This window comes from Python bivittatus, unplaced genomic scaffold (assembly GCF_059951505.1).
Source record: "Python bivittatus isolate LINGU-HERP-01145 unplaced genomic scaffold, Pbiv_v1 ctg000320_np1212, whole genome shotgun sequence".
Classification (NCBI taxonomy): Eukaryota; Metazoa; Chordata; class Lepidosauria; order Squamata; family Pythonidae; genus Python; species Python bivittatus.
The window spans coordinates 14,647,016-14,671,950 of NW_028277052.1; the positions used below are offsets into that span (position 1 = coordinate 14,647,016).

The window sequence follows — 24,935 nt, forward strand, 5'->3', positions numbered from 1 at the left end:
GTTGGTCACATAAATCTACTCTGGTCTGAAACAGCTTCTGCATGCAACAGTGAGTCTCCCATGCTCACTGCTAGGAATTACTATGTTGATTCACCATTTGACAGACTACAATAGATGTGTTATAAGTAGCCACAGCAGCAAATTAGTTTGATTCATTTTGATGAAAACCTAACCCATATGCACTTCATAAACCTAGACCTGAAGTGCAGCACACTTGAATGACAAAATTTCTACTTTCCAGAATTTCTTGATGCTATTCGTAATTCAAACAATATACCCCAAAAGCACACAAATCTGGAAAAGTGCTGATTACATTTGAGGAAGTTTGTGGACTGATGCAGAAGAAGACTGAAATAGGCTTTTGTTGGAAAACTGAGAACTGAGCAAAACTGACTCTGGCATATTCGCCCATCCCTAGTTATAACGGTGGCCAAAGAGATGATCGTAATGAATTTGAAATTATAGGAGTCAAAAGCTGCACTTGACCCCTAATGGGGAACCAGTCCAAGCTGTCACCACTTCCTACCTCTCCGAAGCCTCCCTTGCCTAGGATCCGGTATTGCCTGAAGGTGTCTTTGGTCACCGATTGCCTAAAGATATCAAGAAGATCACGCTGCATCATTGAAAACCCATTCTTATCAGCATCAGCTCAGCAAACGAGTGGGATTCTTGGATTCCAGCCACCCAAGATTATTGTCTTACCTCTCCAGGTATTTCCATTGGAGGAATCTGTCAAAATACATGCTGTCCTGGTAATTTGTGAAAGGGGCACCACCCAGGTATTCATGCAGGCGCCTAGGAGACAGAAGGAATTGAAAGTGGGCAGCTTTTTCCTATGATTTAGGAAGGTAGGTTCTTTGGGGGTTCCCAAAGTCACTGGGATAGGATGTTTTCCATAGTAATATAAACCCAGTGCTTTTTCTTGGGGTTGAAGCTACGTTTGCCCACAATTGTCCAACCTGGAATTAATAGGCAAGAAATACAGCTCAACCTTGGCTGGTCGTGGTTTTCTTACAAAATGCAAGATGCACCACTGAGGTTGGGTTCATACATGGCACAAAGCCAAAATCAGGTTTGTTTGAGATCGATAGCAGGATTATGGACTTGTCCATCATGGTTTGTAAACCATGATTTATTGCTTAATGTGACATATGAATCCAGTGTTGTGGTTTATGCAAGAAAGCATGGTTAAGCGAACTTTAACTTAATGTAATATGTAAAGCCAATGCCATTTAGGAACTAAGTCCCTACTGGATAAACTGGCTACAAATTGGTTATCACAAAAAATCAGTTTTCTTCAGTCTGATGCCCCTATGTATCTGAAGAATATGTAATTGGGGAAAACTACACTAAGCATAGTTCATTGTAAAGGGAATGAATTCAGCCCCCCTTTCAGCTCATCACACCTCTCCCTTCACTGGGGGCACAAAAAAACAAAAACAAAAAAGAGTTTGGGAGTTATTGGCTGTTTTATATGACATACTGAGCCCCAGATCAACCCAAATCATTTCAATATAGCATTTTGTGCAAACTCAGCCCATGTGGTTATGAATTAGTGTAGTTATGAACCCAGAAAACTGGACAGAGTTCAATATGGTTAACTATGAGTAAGTGTGTTGCATGAGTGTATTAGCCGCATCTAGCCACATCATTTAAATCCCACAAATTGTGGTTATTTTAATTACCCTTTGAGTTTTAAATAAGCCAACTTCAACCATGATTTATGACGCTGTCTTGTTTTTAGCAAATTATGGTTAAGGCACCCATGTTTTATCCCAATGTTCTATGACTGGGCACCCTCCACCCATACACTTCAACTCCCATAATTCTCAGCAATGGTCACTTGGGCTGGGGAACTCTGGGGTTGGTCTACACATCTGGAAGATTGGAGGAGGCTGATTTATCATACAAAAAAATGGGACTTCTATATAAACATATGCAAGCTTGTTCTGACAAGAAACAAAGCCCACCCCCTTGCCCCTCTGGCTTCCAGTTCCATAGGATGCAGCACTCACTGTACACAACTGCTGAAGAGGTCCTTGCAAGGGCTTCTCTGTAGGTCTTCTATGCACTGGTTGATAAGAGGTTCACCAATCTCTGCCATATAGCCCAGGGACTGAGACCAAAACACAAAAACAGAAACAGAAGGAAACCAGACATGAACAACATATTTAATAATTCTTAATGCCAATGAATCATCTTGCACACTAGATTTCATTTCTTATACTTCTCTGCCCCTCACTCCCTACTTTGGTTACTCTTCCTTGGGTAAAACAAACACTTCCTAAATGTTTCTAAAGTCTCTGCGCTGGGTTCATAGACCAGCCTTCCCTAGTTAGTGACCCTCTAGTTGCTAGAATATAGCTCCCATCATCCATCATCCATGCTGTCTGGAAGGAGGGGAGTTGAGTCCAGCTCTCTGGAAGGCCAACAAATTGGGGAAGGCTCTTTTGGATTATTCAATGTTTGGACTCTAAAATGAAAGGACAGAGATACTCTGAAAGCCAACACACAAGATCACATACTTTGAAATGGGCCTGGCACTTTTGCTCAGCCTATAACATCTCACAAGATGGCTGGAATAAGGAAAATGGGGCAATCCCGGAGAAAGGAAACATAAGTTCCTGCAGAGGACAATTCAAGCATTTGTTAACCACACTTTTGGACTTCCATGTATAGAACCACTTTTGCACAGGGGCCATGTCATCCCCCACCTTTATCCTGTGAAGACCGTATACCAACCTCCTTGTGGAAAAACTGCCGAATAACCTCTTCTCCCATTTCCTTGCGCTTCTCATCTGGAGAAAGCTCATATTCTGCCTGGGGAAGAAGAAAAGAGGGTCACCATAACAGAGGCTCCACCTGAAAAGGACACCATCCTTCAGGGCTGGGATTTTGATTCTGGAGGCCAAAGAGAACATCTATCCCACACATCTAGGGGGTGTTTCTTGGCTCTATCAGGCTTTTCTCAAGCCTTTATGTTTCTCCTCATTCTCTGTTGGCTCACAAACCACATTTTGGGCAGGCTGGGAGGAAACCTAGCTCAAAACTAGAGAGCCCTATTTGTATGCCCAAGTCCAGGTTCAGTCCCTGAGGTCTTCCAGCTTTCTTTCATTTTTAAAAGCTCAAGTGGCTATTCACGGAAAAGAACCTGAAGAGACCTCTGTCCTGAGATAAAGTGGTGAGCTGCGGATGAAACATTGGTTGCTCCTCTGCCTTCCCTTTTGGTTTGTCTCCAGAATTGCCACATCTGCTGAACTGCAAGAGTGATATTTCAGGTGCAGTTCTGGAAAAATGTTATTCCTGCTTTGTATTTAATAACTGGCTTGTTGGCCAGCCACAGTCATCAAGAAATTCCACACCCACAGATGTGTATTATTGCATCAGCTACGTGAATGGGCTTCTCTATTTCTTCCCCTTGCCCTCTCGGTTGCAATGCTGTTGCAGAGGAAGGAAATGGACTGTTTCTTTATTAACTTGAAAAGAAGCCAGCATCTCTCCTCTTCTCTGAGGTCAAAAAGAAGTCATAAGCTACTAACTACTTAGTGAGCTAGTAAAGAACCAAAACATGACACAAGTTACTTTTGTGAATTTAAGGCTGCCTTATATTGACTGGGTTCGCATTATGCCAACTGCTGCATTGCTTATTTATGGCTAATTGAATCAACCACGATTGAATGGGTTCACACAACTTGCTAAGCCACAAACCAGTTCCAAGTATTGATCAGTATATTTATGTATTCAACAGGAAAAAATGTATACATGATTTTGTGCATCTTTGCAAACACGTCTATTCTGTATACTTCCTGGAATGTATCAAGCTGCAAGCATTTTTTTTTCCCAATAGTAAAAGGATTTTTTAGGTTTGCTTTTCTCTAGTGCCACATTGTTTCCAGTGTCTTTAACCTTAATATGTTCATCTACGTGCATATACATGGGGATGGCACCCTGGATTGAAAACAGCTCTCTTTTGGCACATGAGTGTGCTTCAGGTATTCCTATATCAAGGATAAACAACTTTTTGGGTGTTACACACCAGATGCCAGATGAGATTTTCAGGCCCCCACTTTAGTCCAGCAGATGGGAAAGCACAAATACTAGTGCTTTTCCCTGAGGGAAGGGGGATGTTTATAGCTCACTAATCAGCAAGATGCCTGGGACCATGGATGGAACACATTTCGCCTACCAGTTCACAATGACAACTGTGATGAAACACATGTGGAGTTGCTAAATTTGGTTTACTTGTATAAAAACTTGAATGTCACCAATTTTCCATACATATTTATACTAGACTCTCAGGGAAGGATCTGGCCTGATCTAAAACAAACAAAAAACCACAAAAATATAAAGTACCTGAGTCAAGCTTCTTCTAGGATGTTTTTACTGATTACCAAGACTAGCCTACATCCTACTAGCCTTAGGATTTCTTGAGCTCTTCCATCCAAATACTGACCAGATCTCATCCTGTTAGTATTTCAAGCTCAGCAAAGATTGGCTAGGTTCTTAAGCATCCTAGGTATCTGAAGATGTTAAGGAATGAACACCCAATGTCCTGCAACACCAAGCATGCCCTCAAGCACTGAGCTTCACCACCTCCTTAGTTTGGTTCTGGAGGGGATGGAAATAGCCATATTACAAATGCCTGGGAATTGCAAGATGCAACGTTTCCTCATCTAGCTCAGAGCTGATCCAGCAGTGGTCCAGAGCAAGACTCAAGAATGACCAGGACCTGTGGACATCCTAGCAGGGCCACATCCCATTCGCAACAGCAGACAAAGTGCCAATACCAATAGAAGAGAATATGTGTAGCTCAGGGTTGAACTGTGGAGTCCTTGGGGTTCTCTGAGCTTGGTTGTTTTCTTGCAAGTGTTTTGTTACCCGGCTAGGTAACATCTTCAGTTCATCTCTGAGCAAACCCCATTCCATTCTAGCACTGAAGATGTTACCTAGCCAGGTAATGAAACGCTTGCAAGAAAACAACCAAGCTCAGAGAACCCCAAGGACTCCCAAGTGAAGGAACTTGGGCTTCTCACACCAGAATGGTGAAGCATTATAATCTGTGCACTGATGCCACAGTATGATTGAAGAAATGCTTCATTCCCACCCCTACCAAGAAATAAGCAAGGATTTCGGCATCTCCCAAGGTGGAATCCTAAAGGGAACTCCTGGAATTGAGACATGAAGCCAAAAGTGTGGCCCTGCGTTCAGGTCTGCTTCTGGGTTCAGCCTTAGAGTTCCTGCCTGAGATTCCCTTTAACTCCCCCTCCCCCCACATTCTTTTTGCCTCTCTAGTATCCCACTCCCTCCCCTTCCTGGCCTATTTCCACAGGACCACAAGCTGTTTGTCTGACAGTGGAGAAGAGCACACTGCTGCTATTAAAAAATCTGACCCACAGATCCCCTCCCCATTGTTTTGGAACAGGGCTGGCTGCTAAGCAACAGAAGAGAAACAAGACAACAAGTCCTCATCCTGTCCCAATAGTGACAGGGGGAGAGGCAGGTAAATTGGCCAAGCGTGCACCAGACAGAACCAATTTCAGCAGACCACTGCAATCCAGTCAAGTAAGAAAACGCTTTGCACTACTTTTCAAGAGCAAGAGAAAGGAGGTGGAACTCTAGTGGCCAATACAAGCAGGTGGATACAGGTGGACTTCTTTCTCCGCCTTAAATAAAATGCTATAATGTCTCTCCGCTTTCTAAAAAAACGGAAGATCCAAATTAGAAAGTCCGTATCCATGGGATGGCTTGCAGGTCATCACTACTCTCAAGACTCAAATGACATCTGTGTTTTTGTTTCTGAAAAGACCGCTGGGCAATGGCCATGAGAAAGGAATGGGAAGGAATGTACAACAACTCCCAGGGGAGTAGATGGATGATCTCTGCTCTGTCACCAGCTACAGAGGTACTTGATGAAAACTCCCCATGTTGCTACTGTACAAGACTGTCAGCAGCTAGGAAAGCAGGAGAAGAGTCTTGGGTCTGGGGAGACTTTGAGGAAGGGAGAAAAATGGAAGAAACCAAAGACTGGGTTGTTATAGACCCTGCACTGCTGAGCCACAAAATAATCAAGGGGGCAATGATTTGCTAGAGGGGCCGCAGATCTGCAGCAGGACTGGGAACCTGAATTCACACGCAAGGCATCCTGGCTAGAGAATGCATACAGAGAACAGCAGGAACTTAGAAGGAGAGAGATCTAACAGCCCAACAATCAAATTAATTATTTTTATCCTGCTCCCTTGCCCCAAGGGCAAACAAAACGGCGCACAAATTAAGCGGGCAAGTGCACAGCTCCAATATAAGAGAGCACTCCATCGTCATAAAAGAAAGGAATGGGGAACAGCAGCAGATAAAAGCTAACTCTGATGAAAAGATAAGCACCATATCATGGCAGAAAATTTATTAACTAAAGGCATATTGAAACTGCCTTCAGGAAGACTATAAAAGACAGAGCCCCAGAGATTTCTGTGCAGGCTATAAACAGTGCCGCTGCTGGAACGGCTCTGGCCAGGCATCCTGTTACAGGCGTGACTGGACACGGACTGGGGCCTACATTGCTGGTGATACGTGTAAAATTCTTCTTCTAGCGGCAGCCAGCTATCGCAGCCAGTTTTATTTTCCCAGATTGCAGTGGGTCCAAACTTCTAATGCCAGTGCATTATGGGTTAAATGCAAAAAAACAATGGCAGCTGTTGAAATAAAGATGGTAACCATTGGTGACATTGCCATGCTGTTGAATGTTCAGATAGGAGGCACCCCAAGATGGCACCCTGTTAAAGCCCTCACCAACTTTGGACCTAGCCCTGTTTTCTATAAACATAGTGACTGAGTTCATACAGTGTGATTTGTTTGGCTTGAGTTAGCATGTTGTGTGAACCTAAAATTAATGTTTTTAAACTATGGTCTATGGATTTGCAGTATATGTAAGTTCAGCCAGTTGTGGCTTATTCAAGAAACCATGGTTGAGGACAACGTGTGAGCCCAGACAGTGATTTCCAGATGTGTGAGATGGATACTACTAAAAGAAGCAGCATGTTATAACTGGAAGGCTTTTTCCTGAAGCAGTTCTAAACCTAGTTAAACCAACTCTGCAATACTGAACTATTATCATTAATCAGGCTAAAGATATTTTGGTCTCATTCAAACTGTTCACTATTGAACAAGAATCTAGCCTTGCACTAAATACACAGCAGATGATTCCCTGTAGGCTTGCTGAAAAAAACCCGACCAAATTGAATGATCCTATTCTGCAGTTATCGCTACTATAAACGCTGTCAGGAAATGGTAAAGCTGAAACTCACTCTGATTGCAGAGTGCCATGCTGGGAAAAAGTTTTCTTAGACCATAAATTTAGTCCTGGCTAACCACTGAGAGAGAACCAGTTTGGGTAGTGGTTAAGGCACCAGGCTAGAAACCAGAAGACTGTGAGTTCTAGTCTCACCTTAGGCAGGAAGACAGCTGGGGGACCTTGGGCCAGTCATTCTCTCTCAGCCCTGTGGAGTCCTTGGGATTCTCTAAGCTTGGTTGTTTTCTTGCAGATGTTTCGTTATCTGGCTAGGTCACATCTTCAGTGCTAGAAGGGAGTGGGGTTTAGAACTTCCTTCTAGCACTGAAGATGTTACCTAGCCGGGTAATGAAATGTCTGCAAGAAAACAATCAAGCTCAGAGAACCCCAAGGACTTCACCGTTCAACCCTGAGCTACATATATTCTCTTCTGTTGGTCTCTCAGCCCTAGTAAGAAGGCCATGGCAAACCACTTCTGAAATCTTGCCAGGAAAACTACAGGGACTTGTTCAGGTAGTCACCAGGAGTCAACTCTGTTGAAGGCACAGAAAGAAGGACTACTGAGAACCTAAAGGGTGGGGGAAAATCTCCACCTGCTGTAAAAGATATTAAGGCTGCTGATCTGGCATGGTAAAGCAACAGGATCACTGACGTAGGAGACAATGGTACCATCTGGACTGCTATAAGCAGCCCAGTTCCATTATAGCAACCATAGCATTTTAAAATCTGGTACCTGAATGTTCTTATTTTCCCCTGCCTTCTTTGTCTACTTTTCCCTCTGCGTGTGGAGGGTTTTTGAGATCACAATTCTGAGAGCTGTCCAATTTTTGTTATTATATAAGCTATTCTGGGAGCTTTTAAGGCTACAGAGCAGGGTACAAATGGTTGATAACCCCCCCCACCCCCCAAATCTAAGGGACAGATTTCTTGGGATTGTAGCTGTACGCATTTCTAATAACTTGGAAACAAGAGTGGGAAAACAGGGTGCTGAACTATGAAACATGAAAAGCAGAAGTCCTTCCAGATCCTTCAACACCACTCCTGAAGCAGTTGATGCTCACCGGTTTTAATTTCCCTGAGAAAAGATCCCCTGGCCTGGTCAAGTTCCTGAACCAGATTTAAATAAACAATGAGTTTTTATCACTCAGGCTTTTGCTGGCTGCGAGAGTCCAAACCTTACGGAGGATTGCTTTCCAAACATATGTTTCCCATTTTGCAGCCAGCTGACCAGATCGGCATTCCTGTCACTCACATTCAACAAGCTTATGAAAATAAGAAAAAGGCCCAAGGTTCAACAAATCCCTCCAATTGAGAGGAAAAGAGAGAGAGAGAGACAGAGAGAACAATGTTCAATTGCATAAACAGTTGGGTAATGAGAAACACAGAGTGTTTTATGAGGTTGATGTCCCTTCTTAAAAAGCATCTGAAAAGGCCTCCTGGCCCAGGAGCAAAAACAGATCAATTTCTGATTGTAATTTTGCCTTAGTTCAGAAGATGTGGAAGAGGGAACTTGAAGATGAAAATGAGTGGAAGAAACCCTGAGCTATGGTTTGTTCTGCTTGAGGTTAAGATGCTTTCAGACTTAGCAAAATTTTCAAAAGAAAGACATGAGTGGGGGTTGCAACCCAGAAAAACACTAGGATAGTATTTCAGATGAAGCGCTGACTTTTAAATTACACGTCATTCCAATGGAATTTTTGCACCGTTGACTTTAGAATGGGCTGAAAAACACACACTCCTCTCAGTCCTCTCCCACAGGTCACTCTTCAAGAATTTGGGTGGTTTTTTCCCCCTCACCCTCCCCCTTTTAAAAAATGGTCTTCCTTCTACAAGAAAATCAGGAAGGCAGTACTGACAGGAAGAGGGTTTGTAAAGAACAGAAGATTAAAATGCTGCCGTTAGAATTTTGGTGAGCAGAATATCTCAAAAGAGTGGCTGATTTTGTACTTCCCCTTTCAGTTTCAAACCTGGACGCTTCCAACTAGAAAGCTACAAATACATATGCCTATCTAGGAAGGGATCTCCCACACCATAGTGATTAAGGCAGCCATGTGAATAAAGCCACGAAAGTTACTAACCTGCATTGTGTTTACTAGCCAGCTGGGAGAAGATGGATGGGAACCTCCAAGCCTACCCTCAAGAGACCACCATCTACCCATGATGGGCACAAGTGAATGACTTTTTTCTCTGAGGTTCCTTAAATATAATGCCATAGGAAAAGACTAAGATAAGCTGGAGGTAGTAAGTGAAAGGCTTAAGAATAGAGGGGGTTGGGGAATATTTCTGCATGTACGTCTGAGTGTGCACTGTGTGGTTTACCTTGATATGTGTGTGTGCTGATGGAAGGGTAGTATAGATGTGTATGTTTTCTGAGTGTCCCCAGCTTGCATTTGGTTGTGTCGTGTGAGTACAAATACATGGTTTGGCACTGGAGGCACAAGCCTCCATCTTAGCCTTCTTGCTACGCTATTTTTCTTTTTACCTCATCATTTTGCCTTGTGATAAACAGCCACAATGGCTTATGCGGGCCTGGACAGAAACAGCTTCTTAGGTGGCAGCCATTTTACCATGAGAAACGCCCAGGATGGATTCTCCAAATTCCAACTAGTGGCAAAGGATGGAGGAGCCAAGCTGAAGAACCTCTCCATAAGACTTGGCAAAGTCACCACTTGCCACCAAATCCCACTGGTTTTCAGTGGGAGACCCCTGGGATCAACCCCATGACCAACTGCATGTAAAGCAGGCATTTTGCACCCAGCTAAAGCATTCCTGATGCTTTAGGAGGAGGAGGAGAGAAAATGAACCATGGCCCACCTAGCTCAATATTGCGTATGGTATCAAGGGTCTTTTCCCATCACTCTTCTAGACTTGAGATACCAAGGATACCATTGACTTTGCTGCTGAGTTAGAATGCCTCCATTGATCCCTTGCCTTCCAAAGCTTTCTGATACTTCAAACAGAAGTCGCCAAAGGGAATCCAATTGTCCCACAATGGCTAGCTCAGCATATTGAGTGTTTCTTAGAGCCAGACACACTTTAGAAACTACGCTTGCCTTACCACAGCATCCAGGAAGTGGATACACCGTAGGAGTTCCAGCCGGGTCTCACAGAACTGGCGGAAAAGCAGTCGGCCGATGGGTTGCTTGTCACACAAACTGCTGTAGTCTCGTTCTACAAAAGAAGAGATGGGGGAGGAATTATTGTCAGTCACAAGCAGACAGCGCTGGGCTGTGGGGCTCTCAAGGATGACCCTCCCTCTAGAGGGACTTCAAATGCAGCAAGCTGGAGTGCCATCTTTTAAAGGAAATGCAATAAAACTAAAGGCTGTTTGAACAGGATTCCCCGCAATTCATTAAACCAGGGGCCTGCAGTCTTTCCAGGAGGCAGATGCCAAATAATAAGATGTTAATATGGCTAAAATCTCAGCCTCAAAAATTCATGTAAAACCACTGAAATCATATGAGAGAGAGAGAGAGATTCTTTATGGTGCTCCATGACCAGTCCATAAAACACATTGCACACATAAAACTAGTATTGATTAATGTGAATTAGGTAAGCTAATCAATCAAACTGCTCCGTGTCTTACATATTACACGACAACATTTGTCCGTACTTAAAGAAATAGAGTAATTTGAGTGCAAAAATAAGAGTTTTAAATAGAACTGATTGGAATGAGCAGGTAATTTAAAGATGGGGCTAAGAACTCATGACGAGTCAGCATAAAATAAGCAATATAATAAGACATGTTGGGGTGGTTTCAGTGGCTCCTTCTCCCCATGGGCGTAGTCTGGATTTGAATTGGGTGCCTTTGTATCTTCCCTCTAAAATTGTTGATGGAAGTGCAACCTGCCTTAGTTTGGGGATAGTAATTTGGTTTAGATATCTGGCAAGTCTGAAAGGACTGCAAAAGCTACTTAGAAATATGCCTTGAGGGAGGAACCCACACCAAACTAATCATATCTTATGATATTTGACAATCTTGCAGGAATACAGAAATTAAAATAGTTTTTATTTAATTTTTGGATCTTAACCCTAACCCTGAAGTAAATCCAGAATCTAAAACCAGCTAATTCCACTACTATAAATAATGCTTTTTCTGAACAGTATCAGTAGGGGGCAAAGAAAGATACATCCTTCCAAGATATTAGGAAAAAAAAGGGACATGTAACCAATATACATGCAAGAATGAAAAAATAATGTCAATGAGGTGTATTTTTTTTTCATTCTCAACCAAAAGGGGGTAAAATGGCCCATAGCTAAAATATTTACATCTGAAGATGCACAACATCCCCCAAAGAAGAAGGCTAGGTTTAGATTTCAGATCAGATCATAGTTAATGAGATTTGAAGTTGCTTTGCTCTGAAGCCAGAATTGTCTGAATGGCTCACAAAAATGAAACCATGTCTTGCTGTGAATTTGAAGCCCATGGCTGTGCTAATTCAAACATTGTTTTAAACCATGGTGTGCTTAACAATGGTTTATTAAACAAACAACAATTCTACCCCATTAATTGTGCTTTCAAAACAACAATGGCTTGGCTCACGCTATATGCAAAGTCATAACAAATAAGCTGCATTATTGTTTAGTGTGATGTGTGAACACAGATGATGACTCTGTGCAACATTTTCATTAGCACCTGAATTCTGAGCACATGAAAGTAGAAAAGCAATTCTAAATCATAGTTTGTCTGTGTAGCTACAAAACTGTCCAGCTTTGGGATGATGTCTCAGCTGATCCTGAAACACAAATTCTTCATACAATCACATCAAACAAAGAGGACCTTTGGAACTGAGTGCAGAATTCAAGATCTTGAAAAAAATTGGATTCTCATGACTTGCTTTTCAGGTACTGGGGAGGCCAACTCTTCTTTGCACTCAGCGGCTCATAGCACATTCCATGCCTGCAACCTCTGGTTGTCAGAGTCAGGTCCTGCTGAGTCCACTTACAAAGCTGCCCAATCTTGCTTTGCTCAACTCCTTTGCATTCCCCATTTCACCAAGTGGGAAACTGCCCCTTTGACTCTACTGTAAACATACTTCCAAGCAGTAGGAACATGTTCTCCTTTGCATCACAGCATGTGTCTTTTGGGAACAAACTGAAGCATGAGAGGATGGGGCGGGGGCAAGAATCTCTAATAGTCTGCAAGGGCCTGGGAGAAGAGTAGGCTTAGTTAAAGTCAGAGTCCAGGACGCACAACCACCAAGGCTATTAAGTTACTCTTTGTGTTGATTCACCTGAAAAAAGGCTCAAAGAAGCTGTTGGAAAGAGATGACTTGAAGATGATTCAATGCATAAAAAACACACAGTAGGCATCTAATAGAAGTCACTTCCAACTTCCCTCTGATAACCAGTGTAGTGTAGTAGTTCAGTGTTGGATTAGGAGTGGGAAGACCCAGGTTCTAGTCCACCCCCTCAGTCATTCAGTCACAATGACTCTGGGCTGATAACTCTCTGTTAACCCATCTTATTCTTCAGGTTTGCTGTTGTGGGGAATAAAAATGCAATGTGGTCCTCACACCTCAAAGACACAGTTGCCATGGATACATCAGAGGTGGATAATTTCTTTAGAAGAGAAGCCCACTGTTCTCTTCTCCTCAAATACCAAGGTACCTCAGCCCTTTTTTTTTCTCCACCCCCACCCCCAACCCAATATACTTTTAAGGATTTTAAGAAGTAAAATGGATCTACTAAGCCTCATAAAGGCCCTTAAAAAAAAGCCCTGAGAAATAACACAGCCATATTTTATCAAATGTCATCAAATTTCAACAGTGTAATTCTGGAAAATCTGGGAATCATTGGTGAGATGGGGAGGGGGTAGAAATGGACAAGGGTGTACATGGCCCACAATCATAAGAATGGGCTGTATCAAGTCATGGCCCAACTTTATCCAGCATTTTATTTCTCAGTGGCCAACCAGATGCATCTAGGGCAGTATTGTCCAAACTTGGCCACTTTAAGATGAGTGAACTTCAACTCCCAGAATTCCCCAGCCAGCATAAAGTCCACTCATCTTAAAGTGGCCAAGTTTGGACAATACTGATCTAGGGTGTTCACAAATGGAAGATGGAGATACTTCTCTCCCACCACAATTTCCCTACAACTGGTATTTGGAAATATGCAACTCAGAACTACACTGAAGTTCAAGACTAATCACCTTCAACAGACCTATCCTCCCTGAATTGATTCAATCCTGAACTGATGCAATCCTTTTATGAAATTATCCAAATTAGTGGCCATCACCACACCTTGTGGTAATGAATTCCACAGGTAATTATGCACTGTGCGAAGAAGTGCTTCCTTTTGTCTGTCTTAAATGTTTTTCCAATCAGTCTCGTTAGATGACATCTGATCCTAGTGTTTGGGAGAGACAGAAAAATAATATCTCCTTCCATTTTCTCACGCCATGCATGATTTTATCCTTCTCAATCAATCATGCCCATTCAGTCACTTTTTTTCCTCAAGCGAAAGAATCCCAAATATTGTAGAGAAAGTGCTTGAGGGCTTGAGCCCCTGTTCAATTTGATTGCCCCATTCTGCCTTTTCCAGTTCCATCATATTCCTTTTCATGGACTGTGCCTTTCCCACCTCTACCATACAGCAACTTAGCTTAAGTATCCAAAATAACTACTGATTCTTCTTACTTAAATTTGTTTTCAGATCCTTTCCTTGCTTCTCTGTTAAGTTTTAGGCTGTGCATTCCGTGGAGGAGGAATATGACCTCCAATACCTTTTCCACTCTGTAAAGCACCTGCATGTTGATGGAACCAACACCAATAAAAATGATAGCAACAGCAATAGCAAAAGATATATATGAGGAAGTGCCATGGCAAGACAAGCCCCCGCACGGGATGTACCATCAACAGATAGCTGAGGTGGCTGACATTGGGAAATCCTATCGGTGGCTGGAAAGGGCTGGACTAAAAGACAGCACTGAGGCACTGGTCATAGCACCACAAGAACAGGCACTGAGCACCAGATCCATAGAAGCAGGGGCCTACTACACTAGACAGGACCCAAGGGGCAGGGAGGCCTCAAAAATAGTCCAACACATAGGGGCAGGGTGTAAGATGCAGGCAGGAACAGCATACACTGAATGGCACAACTGAGTAGCTGGCATTGTGTACAGGAACATCTGCACAATGTATGGGCTAGACTCTCCCAAGTCCAGATGGGAGATTCCACAGAAGATTGTGGAGAATAACAGGGCTAAGAACCTGTGGGACTTCCAGATCCAGACAGACAGACAGGTCTGTTTTATTTAATGTTGATTTAGCCAATTGACCAGATATTGTGGTAGTAGACAAGGACCAGAAGACAGTGGTGGTGATAGATGTAGCAGTGCCAAGTGACAGCAACATCAGGAATAAGGAGCATGAGAAGCTGGAAAAGTACCAGGGCCTGAAAGAAGAACTAGAGAGAATGTGGAAAGTAAAGGCCAAAGTGGTCCCCGTGGTGGTAGCAGCACTCAGGGCTGTGACTCCTAAACTGGGAGATGGGAATGGCTCCAACAGATCCCAGGAACGACATCAGAGCTCTCTGTTCAGAAGAGTGCAGTGCTAGGAACAGCTAAGATACTCTGCAGAACCTTCAAATTCCCAGGTCTCTGGTAGAGGACCCAAGATTGAGGAAGACACAGACCACCCACAGGGGTGAGAGGGGATTTTGTGATGCTTTTGGTCCCCAGCTCCTGCCTTAGGGGCCAAGTTCATTTTCTTGAGCAGGCTGGGTCTGTCTCATGTTGCACTTACCCAACCCTTTCCGGAGCTCATCACACTGGCTGATGTGTGGGAACTTGAGGATCTCCCTCCATTTCTTGCTCCTTCCTTTCCGCTTCCCTCCACCTCCTGCAAACCAGACAGAGAAGGGGGGCAAATGATGAATGTGGATAATAAAATGACTTGTAATGGTTTGATTTTCTGACTCTGTTTTATCTTCCTTCTAGGATGGCCAGGGTGGGATTGGTTCACTTTGATTTGGACAGTTCAGCACAATACTGACCATCCCAGCCAATCCTTTCCATCATAAATTAGAAGAACATCCTGGTGTGGTTTGTCCTAGGTGGAATGCTTGTATTTAACTTAATTATAATCTGCTCAAAGGCTATGCTTGAGCATGACACGTTGGATTTTGCAATAACCTTTTTAGAATGTGCAACCTTCCTTGTATCCCATGTATCAATTAAACCCAAGGAAAACTATTGCACATAAATAACTTAAGGGTGAAGTAGAAAAACAGAAGCCTCTTTCTCGGTGGAAGAAAACCTTCAGAAAACCGAAACTTTATGACTAAATGCAAATCACAGACTGACTGCAAATGTCAAACAGCTTCCCAGAGAATTCACAGAAGCAATTAAATTATCTGACACATTTCAACAAATCTGTTTGTCAGGTGCAATAACAACAAGCTCCTTTAAAGTATTTTTACTGACATATACAAGGAGGCCTGGACAGACTAAGTAAGTCTTGGCATCAGCCAGGATAAAAAAAAAATCTCAGCGTGAGGCTGGTTTGCAGAAACACCCTCTGCAAATTATAGCTCTTTGTAGGACTTCTTTCAAGCAAGGGGTAGGCAATCTGTACCCCCTCCCCAGGTTTTATCAGGCTAAAATATGGTCACACTTAACCACTGGCCATGGAAGTTTGCACTAATGAGAGTTGGAGTGCCACAGGCATCAAGCTTGCCCAACCAGTTGAAGACAAACAGCATCATGTGAAGGAGGTATAGGGACGCATACAGCGTCCTGATTGAAGAGGAAGATTTCAAATGCACTCAGCTGAGTGCAGATGAATCTCCCTTCAGGCCTTCCCATGAAGGGCACTGGGATTGGATAAACACTAATTTCAAGCAGAGGTGACATGCTAAGTCCCACTGCTTTTCAATATACGATTTCTCCGTAGTTTAAAATAATGCCCAAGTCAGGCTTATGATTTGGCATGATCTCAAAAGTGATGAACTATAGTTGAGCTATTGTTCCACCTCCAGAGGCTGCTTCACCATGGAAACAGGAGTGCACTTATGATTCTGAGTGCTTGAATGAGAACATAAGTGCTTTGCTGGATGAGATCAAGGTCTTCGTGGTCCAGCATTCTTGGTAAGAATCCCAGGGACCAAAAGATATTAGATCGGCCTTCCCCAGTTGGTACCCTCCTCATGGATAGTTCCAACATCTTTAGAAGGCACCAAATCTTCATTGGATGACTTGTGAAAAGAAATGGTCCATTTCCAGTGGCCCACCTTGAACCTATTGTTTGCTAATACGACCTACACTTCACCTCTAGCTTGTCCCTACGCTGCTTGTCAACATTCCTCTCCACCTCTGTAACAAGCAAAGCTATTATATTTTTGTCCTTCCATATCAGCAGACTTCCAGTCTATAGTGGATAGCTCAGAAGCACTCTGCACAGTACAGAAATAGAGGTTGTATCTCGCTGTATATGGTGTCCTGATAGATTCTACATGAGATGACACTCACGCATCGTGCAGACATTGCTTCACATGGACTAAGAAGAGAAGTTAAAATGAGCATGGTCCTTGACTTACTCCTTCAAGGAGTGTCTTAATCCAGTAAACCCCAAATAATTGTGTCTTAATCCAGTAAACCCCAAATAATTAAGAGGAGGAGGAGGAGTTTAGGTATTCCAAGCATTTCATACACATTATCTTGATCTACTTATAATAGCTAAGGCTATGCAAAGCATTTGAAAAGGGTGCTTGCAGTGGGTGTTGGCATGAGTTGGCAATCCAACCCAAAACATTCAAGGAGCCATATTTTTAGGAAGGCTCAGCATGGCTGCTTTGAAGGCTTCTCTGATTGCCCATAAGTGCATGTGCATGTACAGATAACTTCTGCTTGGACTGCTATTCCTGTAAACATATACATAGACAACCAAGGAAATTGTTTGAAACATCCATATTCTCCCCAAAGGATGCAGCTGCTTTAACCAATCGAGGAGGGGGGCTTTTATTCTCACTCATGCAGTTTGGAAAGTGCCCTAGTATTAACCTTACCAGGCAGATTCCCCCAATATTGTAGTGATGCTGGCGGCTGAGGAACTGGCTTGGGTTGCCAAACCGAGTCAGTTTGATCCAGAAGCAAGAGGTGAATCAAGGATCTTAACCAACTCATTACCCCAGCTCCCACTGGATTCTTTGGTGAGATCTTCTCTATTTACACTTCTCATATTTTAAAGCAACTTCAGGGACCAAAATGCTTTTCTGTTCAGCTCAACATCTAACATGCTGTTAACATTCAATATGATCAGATGGAAATTGGGAGAGAAATATTGGTAGACTTCCCTTGACTAAATACCCCTTAGTTAGAGGCTAGAAGAGAATGGCTGGATCCTCACATGATAATAAAGGGTGGTCTGTTGAGTAAACCACACTGGATGAGTTCACAGATCCCACTATATCATAAACCATACTATTCAAACTACAGTGGCTGGGTTTCCACAACACAATCAACACACTAATCATCTGTGACGTCCCAGAGGTTGCTGAATTACAATTCCCAGCAGCCTTAGGAGGAAGGATTGGAGTACTTCAATGACATCTGGATGGTCATTGGTTCCCAACCATCTGCTAAACCCATACCAAACAAATCATATCATGACTTAGCACACTGTGTGAACCAACCTAGGTGTGAGCCAGAGAGGTGGCATGGTTGAAAACTGAATAACCTGTTCTCACTCAGCAATGAAACACAGAGTACACTTGGGTTAATCATCTTCTCTCAGCCTCACCTATGTTGTGGTACTGTTGTGATGAGAAAAAGTGAGTGGGAAACCATGTATACTGCCATGAGACCCACAGACAAAAGGAAGGATACAAGTGAAATAAATAACAGAGAGGAAGGAAGCAGAAAGCACTTAAGTGCTTGTCCCTCTACTACAGCTGCTTCAGGAACTACCTTCTAACTTTTCTCAGGGTTTTCTAGTCTCCAGGAGGGGCCGTTCCATTCCTGCTGTTGTAATTAATCTTTTCCCTTTCATAAAGGTTGCCCTTTCAGTAACCTTGTTGGACCACTTCCAAGGGATGATGAACTTCACTTTCAGAGCAGATTCTTGGAGCTGGAGACCAAAGGTGGTTTCCACTTCCGCCATGGACAATGCTCCATCCTCTGGACTCACCCATTAGCAGTCCACGAGCTTCCTTATCTTGCTGGCTGCCATCGGGAGACTCCCGTCTTGTCCAAGACAATGCTCTTGCATGCACAATGCAGACGCCTTAAGTTTAGGAAATTCCCGGGAATCATAATCCACCCACAGCATGCAGCCACAGCTTTCTCTTTCTCAGACACACCTACATGCATCACACACTCTTGTGTAACAACAACAACAACAAAGTTAGGAAGATTCTACACTTTAAAGAATTCATGGGATCACCCACCAAAGCTGACTTCTCATGTCATCCTAAGCCATAATATAGTTTGTTTTGATTTAACATGAATACGAATGTAAACTGCAAACAATGGGTTATGAGGAAGCTGCATTTTTTTTTCCAGATGGAAGATGACAGCTGGCTTTTGAGCAGTATCATTCCAACAAGTAGGTGGATCTAAGCCAAAAACTAGGACCAGGTTAAAAAAAATAAGTTTTGTTGTAATATCTTTAAATTTAATAAAAATCAAATTAATTAAATGCAAATAATATTATTGTTCCCCGTGTATTTAATAATGTTGCCTTCTGTCATTTTAAACATTGCAATACGATAGCACATTTTGGAATAGTTTTGCATCCAATGTTTTTGGCAACTGCATGTGGAACCTTTCATTTATGGATTAGGGTTGGTTATAAATCTTATTAATCAATCAAAGCGTGAACTCAGCCCACAGTTTGCTATTTAGTCCACATCTCATTATTATCAAGACTTACGAATCTAATTGTTATTGATGGCTGGTGTGGGTCTTCGGGGCTGTGTGGCCGTGTTCTGGAAGTTTTGTTTCCTAACGTTTCGCCAGCATCTGTGACCGGCATCTTCAGAGAGCAGGAGCACAGACAGGAGCAGTTCTCTCTGTGCCCAGGATGAGGTGACCCTGTGTCACCCTGGGCACAGAGAGAACTGCTCCTGTCTGTGCTCCTGCTCTCTCAAGATGCCGGTCACAGATGCTGGCGAAACATTAGGAAACAAAACTTCCAGAACACGGCCACACAGCCCGGAAGACCCACACCAGCCATCGTATTCCGGCCGTGAATGCCTTCAACAATACACTAATTGTTATTGTTTCCCCATTTGCAAAGGCAGGTTAGCTTAAGAAATAATGACTTTATGTGATTTTATCCAGTGGAATTCAAGCAAAAATTCAACACACTATTTGCTATGCTGCAGTATAAGAATGCAACAGAAAAGTACCCCAAAGTTTTTCTAGGTAGCGAAAATAATGTTGTTATTGTTATCCTCCTCCTCTTTCTCCTATGAAGGCTAGAGAGTTCCTTATAAAATACATCATAGATATGGAACTACAAATCAATCTAGCAGGTGCCCCTTTAGACTCTCAAACACGGAGACCAAACCTTTTGTACATCCAGTCATTTTAAAAACTTGTCTCTGCCTAAACACTGGACAGCATGTTTTAAGCCCTGTAACAATGTGCTTCCATCTGCTCTGATAGACGGCAAATTCAATAATAGACTGTATCATGAACATACTTGCCTTGGTAGACAAGTAACAGTTGAAACTACTGGATGGGTCCTTTCATATTGCTCCTTTTACAGAAATATTTGTTCGGAACATATTTCACCTCTATTACTGTATCTTCTTGGGCACTCTGACGCTTGTTACATTTCTCTCTTTTTAGCAGAAAAGCAACTTGAGGTCACTTACAGGAAGCCAAATTTTGTGCTTCTAGAATCCATTTGGGATGTTTTGTTGTAAGCAGGATAGTATATTTTATAGTATTAAAAATAAGAATATGAAACTGAAGAGACAGGACAAAACTAAATCAAAATCATATTCACCTTTATTTTGCAGATGGAAACGGGTTTAAACAAAGTGAGGAAAACGGTGGCCCTCCAGATGTTGCTACACAAGAGTGATCAGTATCCCCCAAGGAAGGACAAATTCTCCACGCCTTGGCAAACATCTGGGGGTGACTGATTCCCTGCTCCTTTAGTCATCTGCAATATTTTGAGTCAGTGCTGACATCTTTAACTATGGATTAGCCAGCCACAGCTGTTATCTTTGAGGAGTTACACTCAACATATTTTAGAAGTCACTGCAATGTGTTTAATATCACATGCTCTTGCAGTAACCCTGAGAATTAAATTTCTTTTTCAAAATGGGGCTGAGATTATTAAAAAAAAGAAAAGAGGGTAAGATGAGTATCCAGCAAATCCACATGGTGGGACCTTCTAGATCACTCATGTCTACCTCCTGTGAGAAAGTCAACTGGCAGCTGGCAAGATCTCCCCCACCCCTTCCTCCTGCTTTTATCAGGGCTCCAACACCCATCAGCCAGAACCAGAGGCAAAAGACTGACACTTAGATTGCCAGAACTAGAAGGCCAGACATCAGCTTCCTTGGGTTTTAGTCTATTTCTTGGAGTAACAGAATGGAACAGAATACAACACTCTGTCCACACCAAAATTTCCTAATTGCCTCTCCCAAAGCAATGTTTAAAATTATTATTCTGTTAGCTCTGCCAGAATCTTCTGCCCACCTCATTTACTATGCCAAGAAGGGATGCTCAAATTCTCCATGCAGAGGACTTAGGCAGCCCTGCTGAGTGACACCTTTAAACTGGAAATGCATGAAATACCACTCACTAGCATTTCTTCTGCATCAGCTTTTTCGCAGCTTCTGTGCTTAGGAGCAGGGTTATATGTTGTGGGGGGTTGTGTGTGCATGTCTAATCGTTAAATGCCACCCAGAATCACCTCTGTGAGATGGGTGGCCATATAAATCAAATAAATACAGAAATAAAATATTGTGGCTTTTCAGGAATTTTGGAACACAGACTCACATCAGCTATCACCAGCATGATGCCAACAGTCAGGACTAATAAAAAGTCCGTCCCAGTATTCTTTACTTTTGGTCTCCAGAAACATATGCCTTGCTGCTTCATTTTTGCATTCCATCTTTTTTCATCTCTCTTTTACTTTTCCCATATGGCTTCTAGCTTAGTATCTTGATATAGTCAGATGTATTTAAATAGCAAGGCTGGATCTGGAAGCACCTATGTTCCTCTGTTCCCGCAAACGGGCTTGGATTAGCAATCTTGGAATCTTCTGTTAGTTAAGCAAAACTCGTCTCTGCTCCAAAAGCTGAAAATGTGCAGGGAGGCAGTATTTGCTGCTAACAATTCGAAAGGGACACTGAACAGGCTTAGGGCATCCCAAATGGGTATATAATCTCCAGAGTTTCTTGACTCTCCCTTGCCTTAGCAAAAACAGAATCATCCATGATATGGCCTTTGGGAATAGCAGAACACCAGACCAGACACCGGACAGTATCCCCTGGGTTTCCAGAATGTTGGAAGAAACCTCAGATATTATAACCAGGGTCGGGTGAGAAAGAAGCGAAGAAAATCCATGGGTCTTTTAAAATTAAAATGATCCCAAAGACTCAATTCAAATTATTCCGAAGACTTCAAAATAACATAGCCACTGCTTATGCCTGATATAGCTCTATACCAGGGTTTCTTTTTTTCACTTTTAAAAACTTTTTTGGAAAAAGGAGACTGCTGGGGAGTGTAGTGTGTGTGTGTGGAGGGGGATGTATGGATTTGATTTTCTTCCTTAGCTCCCCTTCCTGCTCCCCTCCTTTCACAGCCTAAATGCTTCACGTATGAAGTAATCAGCACTCCTCTGGACAGCTCAGAGCTGGTGGCTGGCCAGGCAGAACTTCTTCTGTTGAACGTTTGCCATCCAAGGAGAAGTGCCTTATGATGCCAAGGTAGGCACGCAGGAAGTGCCGACACCACCAAAAGGCGCATGGCTCCATTGCCCCACCAGCAGGGTCTGAGTGGGCCACAGCCCTTCGCGAAACTTGTGGAGACTCCTTGTAATTCTGAACCCTCCAAGGAATAGGCTGGGCAAAAGCTTCCTGTTGGAATCAGTTCACTTCCTTTTCTATGAATAGGCTAAGCGTCAGAGCTGAAACGGATTCCTTTCAGTAAATACGCAGGATAGCCCAATGCACTCTGTTTCTTCCATGAATTTCAGAGCCTCTGCCTCTTACGCCTTGCTCACGGCTAGTGCATCTAACACCAGTACACCAAGCTCCTGGGACCTTGGATTTAGAAGGAACGCACTAGTCTTGGGAAAGGGAGCAACCACACTGCAGACATGCATACCTGGGAAAGACAGGGAAACAAAGCAGCCCCCATCCCACCCTCAACTTCTGAATGTTAATATGCTGCCAACATCTACAACCCCCCAAAACTGCCCCCCCCCCCAAGAAAACGTGCTGATAATTTTAGTGGATAAATAATCCACTTGGACAGTGGATTTTAGCCACTGTTGGAGGGATTGATGTGTTTTTTCTTTTAATAAATAAATAAATAAATAAATAAATAAAACAAAACAAAACAAAACAAAACAAAACAAAACAAAACCTGCCTCATACCCCAAGCACCTGTTTTGCACAACAAGGTTCCTTCTGTAGACAAAGGGACCAAACGCTGCAAAATGCCATTTTAAGAATGAAAAAGAATATATATATTTTATTTTCTGACCGCGCCCCAAATCAGTGCTTCTCAACCTTGGCAACTTTAAGATGCGTGGACTTCAACTCCCAGAATTGCCCAGCCAGCCTTATTTTAGCATAACTTTAGCAGGCCAGAAAAGAGTCTAAAAGGTACCCGAAGTAGAACAAAAAGCTTTTATAAATTAAAGTTTGATTCAAAGGTTTAAAACAAAGCAAAGCATTCCTGATAGCATTGTGACTACCTCAGGAGGCTGGTGGGAGACTGAAATCTGCAGCATTCTTGTTCTTTTGCAATTATCTTGGACCATATGGGGAAGAAGAAGATTTCTCAGCCCAACATGCTAGCTTTCAGACCGAGAGAAGCTTCTCCCTGTCTATAGCATTTGGACATACAAACCATTTCCTATACTTTGGAATAGCAGTGGCCCAAGAGGATAGAGTTAGATACTTTTTTCCAAACATATAAATTGATTCCAAGTTTAAGTCAGGATTTTCATGCGCACTTTAGCGTACAAGAGAAGATCAGACCATAGTCCATTATGCCATACCGTAGATGGCCTTCAGGCATGTAACTTTTCAGAAAAACATGGAACAAAGGAAGGAAAGAAAACTGTGGGGTTGTTGGGGAAGTTGGGCATGGCAAAACAAATTGGAGTATTGAGAAATTCAGCTCAGGATTTCTCAGTAGCTTTCATGTCACCAGAAAAGACTTGAGGCAACCAAGTAAGACATTTCTTCTCTGAGCTGTCCATTGTTTCTCTCAGTGACAATGCATAATAGCAGAATGATCTTGTTTGTTTGTTTAAGTAACTCCAATCAACCAAATTGCCCTAGCTTTGCAAAGCTGGAGTCACACACACTACCACCCCAACCCTGCCTGCTCCCATCATCTTAAGCCTACCAAAAAAAAAATGAGAAGGTTTATGGTATCCCTATCTACAAGTGAACTCAGGAGCAACATATTTGACCCTGCCTATAAAGCAGGTCATTTTTAAAAAACCGGGTAGAAGACGTCGATGCATTAGACACAGGACTACCTTCGAAGAGTCTTCAAACAGGGCACCCAGAACCACATGGGTGGCTTGGCCCTCTACAGAATGTGGCATGACAAAAAGTACTATTTCCCCAGATTTCAAATTAGTAGCGGAGACATGGTATAATTGTCCTCATCATGTGGGCAGATGCTACAAATGATTGGCTTAGCCATGTAGTTTTATTCATCTGGTAGTTAAACTTCTTCACAGTAATAGCCATCTATTACCAATAGGTTTTAAAGCACCAATTGAAAGGGGAGAAAATACCATACAATGTCTACAAATCACCTAGAGGCTGCCTCCTGTCCATCTAAATATTGAATGCTTGTCACAAGGACTTCTTCACTGTTTCTGCCACAGTGAGCAACACAACACAGGATTTATGGTCATCCCACATTCAGCTCTTGGCAGTTCAGTTAAATTAAAGTTAGCTGCAAAACTGGGAAAAATCTTGGTTTTCTGAAGACTTGGACTAGGTCATGGTGAAACGGGTTTTCTCTTATCTCCCGCCTCCAATTTCTTTTGCTTTTGTCCCCCCACCCATTTTTTCCTTGGTGCTTTACATAAGGTTGTATATCCCAAAGGAAGTAGCGGGGTAGGAATGTGAATATACTGTATGTGCTAAGGCCAGACAACATTTATGAACCTCTGAAACTTGCTTTTATCTTCCTACAATATTCCAAAAGGTTTTCACTTTCTGTTTCAATGACCATGAGGTGGTACCTATGGATGAAACAAAATGCACTAGATCTACACTATCCTCCAGTTCACAAGACCAACTTAAACTATACTGTAATTTATTTTGCTTTTCCTGAGTGCAGAGTGTGACTCTAAGCATCATAACTTGTAAATTGTGGTTCATGGCAGAGATGCACAAAAGGTGCCCACCCTGGTTTATTGCTTAGTGTACTCTCCAAACCCAGCTATTTGTGGCTTATAAATCATGGTTTATCTCTCAGCCTGCTGTGCAAACC

At 42.7% G+C, this 24,935-nt stretch overlaps 1 protein-coding gene across 1 annotated transcript in view; it reads right to left on the bottom strand.

Moving 5' to 3' along the window:
- Positions 1-24,935, bottom strand: part of LOC103064613 (G protein-coupled receptor kinase 5-like) — a 71,575-nt gene that overhangs the window by 17,358 nt on the left and 29,282 nt on the right. The window contains exons 2-7 of the mRNA XM_007432849.3: positions 15,031-15,126; positions 10,341-10,453; positions 2,743-2,820; positions 2,016-2,116; positions 703-795; positions 527-590 (exon numbers count right to left, since the gene is read on the bottom strand). Of these exons, the coding sequence (XP_007432911.1) occupies positions 527-590; positions 703-795; positions 2,016-2,116; positions 2,743-2,820; positions 10,341-10,453; positions 15,031-15,126 (545 nt within the window). The remainder of the gene's footprint in view (positions 1-526; positions 591-702; positions 796-2,015; positions 2,117-2,742; positions 2,821-10,340; positions 10,454-15,030; positions 15,127-24,935) is intronic.